We start from the raw sequence: 9,142 nt of genomic DNA on the forward strand, positions 1-9,142 counted from the left end.
TCTACAGGGTTGGGATTGGCTGCCCTTCTGGGCTAAGGTCGGGAAAAGGCCATGGTAGTCTCTAGGCTAGGGGTTACTACTTCCCTAGGCTTAAGATCTATGGGGAGCCGGGCAGTGGTGGCGCACGCCTTTAATCCCAGCACTCGGGAGGCAGAGAGGTGGATCTCTGTGAGTTCGAGACCAGCCTGGTCTACAAGAGCTAGTGCCAGGACAGGCTCCAAAGCTACAGAGAAACCCTGTCTCGGAAGAACTAAAAAAAAAAAAAAAATCTATGGGGAGTCACACCTCTAGGGGTTACTACTTCTCTACTCAGGGATTGGTTGGTTTGGTTTTCTGTCAGGGGCAGAGATGGCTCTGATTTCAGGCAAAGTGTGTTCCTTTCTCTGGTCCTTTTGAGCTTTTTGATTCGGATTTTAGGGCTAGAGTGAATTTCTTTAACAGGCTCTGATTCTAGGGGCAAAGTGTGTTCCTTTGGCTCTGGTTTCAGACTCAGGATGTTTTTTCTCTGGCTCTGGGTTCAGGGGTAAAGTGTTTCTTTCACTGGCTCAGATCCCAAATCCAGGGTGTATTTCTTTCATTGGCTTTGGGTTCAGAGATTGTGCTCAGGGATTGTGCTAGGGCTACAGATCACAGATCAGCTGGGGCCTGGCCTGGGTCTCTGAAAAACAAAATTCGTTCTTACCAGTTTATGAGTTCTAGGGGTTCATTTTATGTTTTTGTTTTTGAAAGTATTTGGGATTGAACCCAGGCTTTGCTGATATAAAGTGCTCTATCATTGAGCTGTATCTCTAGCCTTGTTTTTTGCTTTTTAAAAAAAAATTAAACCTTATTTTTGTTTGTTTTTTGATATAGGGTTTCTCTGTGCAGCTTAGAGTCTGAACTTGCTCTGTAGACCAGGCTGGCCTTGAACTCAGAGAGATCCACCTGCCTCTGCCTCTTGAGTGCTGAGATTGAAGCATGCACCATTAACTTTTTATTGTGTTATGATGTGACAGGGTGGGTGGAGGTCACAGGACAACTTTTGGGAGTTGGTTCTCTTTTCAGCCACCCTAAGGGTCCCAGAGATCAAGCACAAGTTGTCAGGCTTGGTGGTGAAAACCTTTACCAGGCAGAGCCATCTCACCAGCTCAAGACCTCATCAGACTTTTTATCCTCCTGCCTCAGTCTCTTGAATGGTTGGCTTGTGCCAACAGGCATTTTCTGGTTTCCTTACCTCTGCATTCTCCTGTTATATTCTGGCACTGGTCAAATTGACCCTTGTTAGGTCAAAGCCTAAGAGGAAGAAATGCACTTCTTTTAGAGGGTATGACCTGTAGCTTTGGTGTTTTGGGGCCTGAAGCTGAGACAAATTCATAACCTTATCAATCTCTCTTTCATACTGTAATACATTAGTGAGCAATCTCAAGGAGGGCACACTCCCTGCTCCAGAGAGAGGGATTGGCTTGAGGGCCTTTCTGCTCTATACCTTAACATAGGGAGACATTTTAATACTGAGTAACCTGTGATTTCTCTACATGGGACACTCAAGGCAAGGCACAAGCTAAGCTTCATCATGGCAGCTTGGTGCTTGCAGACTTAGGAATTCCATGCATTTGTCAGGACTAGGGCCGTCTGCCACAGGCAGCTAGACCTCTAGTTCACTTTATTATTCATTCCTTATCAATGGTCTGAAGACGCAAACTTTCCAGGGGCCAAACCAGTGTGCCCACTCCCAGTCATAACATCCCAAAACACAAGTCCACACTCACAGCAATGTAAAACCATTTAATTCTAAATCAAATCACTTTCACAACAGTGAAAATCAGCGGCTGGTCAATGTATGCTGCCTTATATGTTCCCATTTTCTGACTGTCCTTGTCCATGAGGTGGCAGGAAGGTGGAGGCTGAAGGACACACAAACTTAGAAGGGGAAGCTGCCTTGGCCATAGGACGAGTGGTGAGCCTTCAGAGGGATAGCCTACAAAGGAGAGGGAACTCCCAAGTTGGCTGTCCTGCCTCAGCCGCTGGCAGGTGTGTAACCCTGTTCACAAAGGATACACAGCTCATCATCACAGCTTTGCTACTGGTGTGCCCTGGGATACCTTAGGTGAGTACACACTGGGTTCATTCCATTTTACCAGATTCCAAATGATTCACTCCACTACTAAAACTCTTCTTTCATTTCTCTTGTGTTCATTGGTTTAAGTTTTCCCTCTACTACTTAAGGCTACACTACACTGAGGGCTCCTATCAATTCTCTCTAGAACAGAGACACTCCAGGCACCCCTGTGACTGGGGATTCCCAAGTGACAAAGCATATTTTAAATCTGTCAGCACACTATAAAATTGGTGGCTTATTGTTATCAGCTGGATTTGCCAAACCACCCTCCTACTCAATACTTCATACTGTATCCATTTTGATACTAACACTGGCATTGGCAGGTGGGGACCGTGCAGGGAGGAGGAGGGCTCTTTCACCATCCTCAATCTATTATCTAGGATTCCATAGATAATAGAGAGCCTATCTAGAAAAATCACCAGGCAAGGCAAAAGCCCAGTTTCTGGTTATTGCTAGGGCAATGGTGATGGAAAAGTGAACAAAAGAGTCCTGCAGAAGTTCATTTTGCTGCCCTGCTGAGGTCTTCAAAAGGAGATGTTTCTAAGATGAAGCCTCACAGGCAGAGCAAGAACGGTCTGAGCAGGCAAACTATTCTCCTGCCTGGTACCACATTCCAAGAATCAGGTTCAGAGGAAGCATCTTATGAATTTCAAGAACAAATCAATGTGTGGGAAGAATGAAGAAGGAAGACCACACTGTACCACTGTGGTCCTTTGCTTTTACATATCACCAGGGGAGGCTTGCTCAGAAGCCTCAAGTGCCTCTGGGCTCAGCACACATTCAAAGAGTTTTCAGGTAAATCCATCAAGCTATACAAACATCAGGACCACAGGTGGAATCAATGTCCCAGACTCTTTTAAAAAGGACAATGGCTTCTGAGGATGGTAGTTCTATGTGCAGCTGGGCTGACTGAGGAAAGCCTCTAGTTTCTCTGGGCAAGTTCTGAGAGAGGACTACTCAGGCTTCTACAGCCAAGGGGCAGGGCTACTCGTCCTGCTGTCCCTGCATCAAAGCTCTGAAGCAGAGTAGTTGGTTCAAATTCAGCAGTAGTCTAGAGGAGGAAGCTGATGGGAAATCTGAGCCAAGTGACACCAGGGACAATCTAACCAGGAAACCAGGAGGTCATTCAAGCTGCTTTTCAGAGCCAAGACACTGCATGAGACCCAGGGCCAATCAAAGACCAGAGTCTCCGGCAAAGTCACATAGCATCTTCAGCTTCTGCTGCTGCAATTATGGCCTTCTTGGGGCAGTAATTCTTATGTCTCTGCTGAGAAGGGGAGGGCAGGAGGGCAGACAGAGCAGCACTGGTATCTGGACCAGAGTCTCACAGTAGAGGGAGTGGAGGCCACTTACCAAGGGCATTTAAAATGATGAAAGTAAGTTTTCATAAATACCATTTGGTTCATCCCTTCATTTCTGTAATATAAAGTTCTGGTGAAAAAACTGTTTCTTTCTTCCCATCTCTTCCCTGTATGGAGCTGGGACCCGCTGAGAAGGCTGGAACAGGACTTCACATTGTCACCTCTGAGAGGTGATTCAACAAAAGACCTGAGGTTATAGGAGGGTGTCTACAGCAGCGGTGAAACTGGGGATTCCTCGTCAACTTTTGAGTTCCAAAGCTCTAATGGAGAAGCAAGACTCCTTGATGTGTTTCTGACCCTTGATTCCAGGGGTCGGGATTAAGCAAGTCAAACACCAGAAGTGGGTGTGGCACATCACCAGTCCAGAGGTGCTGCTGTAGATGCAAACAGGGTCCTGTATTAGGCGATCAGGAGCCAGAACATGATCACTAGGGCTACAAACAGGAAGAGGCGTGACAGAAACTGCTCATCCACGTACTGGGGTGTCCCAGGGACAGCTAGAGAAACAAGAGGAAGAGACTTTGTCAGAAGGCTGTTCATACTGCCTTGTAGCATGAATTCTAATTGGTATTGTTAATAAAAACACGGAGTCAGATATTCAGGGTGAAAGCTGAGAGATCAGAGAAGCAGTGCAGCCACTAGAGAGACCTTTTACCTCTACCAATGCTCAGACTGAAGGGGCGATCCTGTCTCTACAGATCCTCAGACTGGATTTCAGATGGCCACTGAGTTCTTGTCTCTTCCTGTCTTACATTCCTCTCTCCGCCCAGTCATATCCCTTCTTGTCTCCACCTTCTTAGTGCTGGGATTAAAGGTGTGAGACACCACTGCCTGGGCTCTGTGGCTAACTAGTGGCTTAGCCCTGCACTATGATCTTCAGACAAGCTTTATTTGTTAGATTACAAACAAAATATCACTACAGTGCCCATTGGGGGCAGAACTGGAGAGGATAAATCTCTGTTTCCTTATAAAAGCAGAATCCTACAATAAAAAAAGATTCCCAAACTTGGAATAATAGGAGCCAAACAAACACAAGTGAAATACTACAACGAGGCCATGACCTCCAGTGTTCTCCACAGAGCTGTCCTGAACATGCAGTGAGCCAGTCAGTGGACTATCAGGAACCCCTGCAGGAAACAGAGATCCTCCTGCCTGTCTTCGCTATGCTGCCACTGCATGGTACTACTTCATAGATCTCATTTAAAAAAGCAGCAGCAGAAGCAGAGTATGGGTCTCCTGAGACCATAAGGGCTCACACATGAGCAGTGGCACTCTCCTGCCTCTCTGCACACTGTTCCAGATGGCTCACCGTCTGTCTGTGTGCCTGCTTTTTCCAGAAGAGAACCAGGGCCCAGAAATCATAATTCAAGGTAGAGGGAGACTGAGTAAGAACCTCTGCTAGTAGAGAAAGGAAGGTGACAATTCACATCCAGGCTGTGCAAATCCTATCAACCATGACGAAGAAAAACTGTGATCCAGAGCCCAGCCTAGCTGGAAATGAACTGGGGGAGATCCAGTCTGCATGCTGGACCAGGCTGGAAAGCATCAAGCTAGTCGGAAGTTCCTGTTGCTGCTATAAGGATCTGCCTTTCCTTTAAGGCAAATCACACCCTTCCCTTTGCAGTCCCCTTCCTCTGAGAAAACAATGTGTGAACAGCAGAGAGACATTCTAGGCAGATAAGATATGGAGTAGTGCCCAGTATTTTGTGGGGTTGCATGCCATTCCCTCAAAGTTGGTTGCTCTGATAAACCCATGCAGGCAGGCAACCAAGAGATTCATCACCTACTATGTCCAAGGAATCGGATGAAGAAGGGAACAGCTCTTATAATTTCTGAGTAGGTGATCATATTCAGAGTATAAGCTCCTGATCAGAGCTACACTAGTTACTTCTGTTCCTCATACTGAATTCAGGGCCCAGAAGGCTCTGACTATAAGCAGGGCTCAGCTGACCATGCCATCTTTCATAGGCTCCATGACATGGGTGGTGGCTTAGGCATTAGAGTGTAATGGAGTCAGTCAAGCACACACCTTGCTACCTTGCTGTACTCTGGATACAGCTGCTATAGACAACTGGCTAAAGGGAGAAATGCAGCAGGTGACAGATATAAACACAGTCCCCAAAGCTCTGAAGTTTGGAATCAGTCCCATTTTGTGTCCTGAGAGAAGCTGGGCAGAGACATCAGGGAACAGGCTGCCCTAACATTTCACTTCTTCTTGGCCCCAAAGGGAGGGGGAGGGGAGGGGGAGAGGGAGACAGGAAGAGAGGGAGAGGGAGGCGGGGGTGGGGAAGCACATGTGTAGAATTAAGCTTTTCATTTTAGGTATCGTTTATAATTTTCAGTTTAATGGTCATGGGCTGTGTCTTGGAATCATTACTGAGAATTTTCTGATCTATAAAGGAGCTAACTGTATAAGTATCTGGAATGTAGATTGTGAGCCCCTCAGTTTGTAATGACCACTAGATGAGTTTGGCAATCTGCAAAGAATCTGAGGGATTTTGGAAAGTCTGATTGTATGTACTGACAATTATCTGTAACTTCTATACTGCTGCATTCCAAGGGATTTTCAAGCAAAATATGTTCCTGATTTTCTTTTCTTAAAGAAATGGGGCTTACCTGGAGGAGGCCGTCCGTCATTTATGTTAAATGCTGTGGCAAATATCCCAAATGGAAATGCTCCGATTCCAAAAGACATCTGAAAGCCACCATCTCCAAATCCAAATCCTTGAAATCCCTTCAGAGAAGAAAGGCAATTAAGAAAAATAATCAGATTCATCCCACATTTCTCGAACAATGTCTTACATCATAGTACATGTGGCACCCATGTTTCTTCTTATTTCTCTGCCACAAACAGGGCCTCAGCTCTTCCTCCTACCCAGGCCCCAAAGTAAAGGAACTCTAGAGTCACCTCTGACCTTCTACTCTTAGCTTCAATTTAAGGAGCTATACGGTGCAAAAAGGGCTCACTCTGACCAGAGGTGAAACCCACTGTGGTCAGCATGTTTAGATCATTTATACAGATCTAGACCATTTTCCAGGGTTCCAGTAAAATTTCCTACATGCTATTTATAATACACTATTGCAATTAGTCCCATAGCCAAATGCAAAGGAGCATCACAAACTACATACTGTAAGTCATATAACAAAAAAGATAAAGCTCTAATTGGTCAATAGTATCAGTCAAACAAAACATTGTAATATGTTCTTTAAGGACCCTGGTGCTCATTTATGAATCAAGACAGAAAACCTCTTTTTTGGTTTTTTTGAGACAGGGTTTCTCTGTAGCTTTAGAGCCTGTCCTGGAACTTACTCTGTAGACCAGGCTGGTCTCGAACTCAGAGTGCTGGGATTAAAGGTGTGCATTACCACTGCCTGGCAACAGAAAACCTTCTTATGACTTAAACTGTCAACTGCTTAAACACCCACACATGACAATATAAGTGTGTTGTCAAGATATGGGTAAGTATTTCCCCTGAAGCCTGCAGGGGCTGTGGATGTAGCTGATCGTGAAGCGCTGGGTTTGATCCAAAGCATTGCTTAAGTTGGGCTTGGTGGCACACACCTATAATCATAGCACTCACGAAGTAGGTATAGGAGGATCAGAAGTTCAGGTCATCCTCAGCTACATACTGAGTTCAAAGCCAGACTGGGATACATGACAGGACCTTGTCTTAAAAAATTATTCTAAGCTAAGGGGTGGTAGTTGGATAATTAGTTCCTTTTCAGCATGGTCTATATAACAAGATCCCCTCCGTTAAAAAAAAAAAAAAACCAGAAACAAAATACAAAATAAAGAAATTTTTCATGTCACAAAATATTAAATATTTAGAACAATTTAAGTTTTTCTAATTAATGTAGAAACCTGGGTGTGGTATTGTGGTCCTAGCTCATGGGAAATGGGGACGGGGGAGAGAGAAGAATATGTACTTGTCATAAGAAAGTAAGTCAGAGATCTTCCTAAATAGCCACTGTCAGCAGTGTGTATACGAGCCTTGGTTTCTTCCCCAAACACATTTATCACGCATGGTCTTTTCCAAGGACGGACTCAGTAGAACACCAACAGCTCTGCTAGTAAGTGGTGCCTCTGTCTGAGTGCAAGGACTCCTGGCACAGCACACACAAATCCAACCTCTCTCTTCCCTTCTCCCTACTCTGACAGGATCTCACAGGTTGCTTGGGCTGGCCAAACATCTGCAATGCTCCTGCCTCAGCATTCAGAGTGCTGGAATTACAGATGAGTACCTCCAAGGGCAGTAGCTTATGTTTAATTCTTGCATTAGCATTTTACAGAAGACTAAGTATGGCCAGTTTGATCCGAAAATTCAAACTTTAAAAAATGTGCTATTGTGTATAGTGTTCCTATGTGTATTACACATGTGTCATGGTGCACATGAGTTGTCAGAGGACACTCTGTGGAGTCAGTTCTCTCTCTCTCTTTTAATTTATGTGATTTCCGGGGATTGAACAAAGGTCACTGCACTGGGCTTGCATAACAAGAACCTTTACCCACAGAGCCAACTTTATCACCGTGCACAATTTACAAATTCTTTTCCTTCCGCTATACCGTTGGTGAGCTCTTTAGAACAAATGATGAAATAATAGAAAGACTGGAATTGGGGAGCAGACATTGTGGCACACACCTTTTTTTTTTTTTTTTTTTTTTGGTTTTTCGAGACAGGGTTTCTCTGTATCTTTGGAGCCTGTCCTGGAACTAGCTCTTGTAGACAAGGCTGGTCTCGAACTCACAGAGATCCGCCTGCCTCTGCCTCCCTAGTGTGGCACACACCTTTAATCTCAGCATTTGGGAGGCAGAGGCAACAGGATTCTCTGTGAGTTCAAGGCCAGCCTGAACTACACAATGAGCTCTAGCTAGGAAAGACAGGGCTTAAAAGAGATCTAAAAGAAAGAAAGAAAGAAAGAAAGAAAGAAAGAAAGAAAGAAAGAAAGAAAGAAAGAAAGAAAGAAAGAAAGGCAGGCAGACTGACTGACTAGACTAGACTATTAGCAGCTGCAGGTGCTTATGACACTAGAGGTCTGCCTTCGGCCATCAGGGCTAAAGTCTCTGATTTCTGTTGGCTGCAAATGCTGTTAGAGCAAGCAGAGCCTGAGAACGCAAAGGGCTGCTATCTAGCAGTGGAGAGCAGGGACATCGGTAGCACCCAGGTCGGGTTTTGGCTCTGTGCCCCTAAACAGGCACACTACATATATCTGTCCCTCAGTTATCCCCTTTATATGGAAAGTTTATGAGGCTTAAATGAGATCATGCATACAAAACAATTGTTTCTAAAGCTTTTTCGAGACAGGGTTTCTCTGTGTAATCCTGGCTGTCCTAGAATTCATTATGTTGACGAGGAAGGCCTCAAACTCAGAAATCTGCTATCTCTGCCTCCCAAGTTCTGGGATTAAAGGTAACACTACCACCACCCAGCAAAACTCTTAATATAGGAGAAAAGACCCTCAATTTCCATTAGACCTTGACCTTATAATACTGGGATTCCTAAAGAAATGTACCAGTACCAGTACCAGTGAAGTCAGGTGGTGGTGATGCATGCCTTTAATTCCAGAACTTGGGAGGCAGAGGCACGTGGATCTCTGAGTTTGAAGTCAGCTGGGCTACAGAGCGAGTTTCGGAACAGCCAGGGCTACACAGAAAAACCCTGTCACAAAAAAAAAAAAAAAAAAA

General features: G+C 44.9%; 1 protein-coding gene across 2 annotated transcripts in view; it reads right to left on the minus strand.

The window, feature by feature from the left end:
- Positions 1 to 1,749: 1,749 nt before the first annotated feature.
- Positions 1,750 to 9,142, minus strand: part of Rnf185 (ring finger protein 185) — a 38,659-nt gene continuing 31,266 nt past the window's right edge. For both annotated transcript variants that reach the window (XM_005366102.2, XM_013353397.1), the window contains 2 exons: positions 6,076 to 6,193; positions 1,750 to 3,956 (listed from right to left, as the gene is read on the minus strand). In XM_005366102.2, the coding sequence (XP_005366159.1) occupies positions 3,859 to 3,956; positions 6,076 to 6,193 (216 nt within the window). In that variant the 3' untranslated portion in view covers positions 1,750 to 3,858. The remainder of the gene's footprint in view (positions 3,957 to 6,075; positions 6,194 to 9,142) is intronic.

This window comes from Microtus ochrogaster, unplaced genomic scaffold (assembly GCF_000317375.1).
Source record: "Microtus ochrogaster isolate Prairie Vole_2 unplaced genomic scaffold, MicOch1.0 UNK6, whole genome shotgun sequence".
Classification (NCBI taxonomy): domain Eukaryota; kingdom Metazoa; phylum Chordata; class Mammalia; order Rodentia; family Cricetidae; genus Microtus; species Microtus ochrogaster.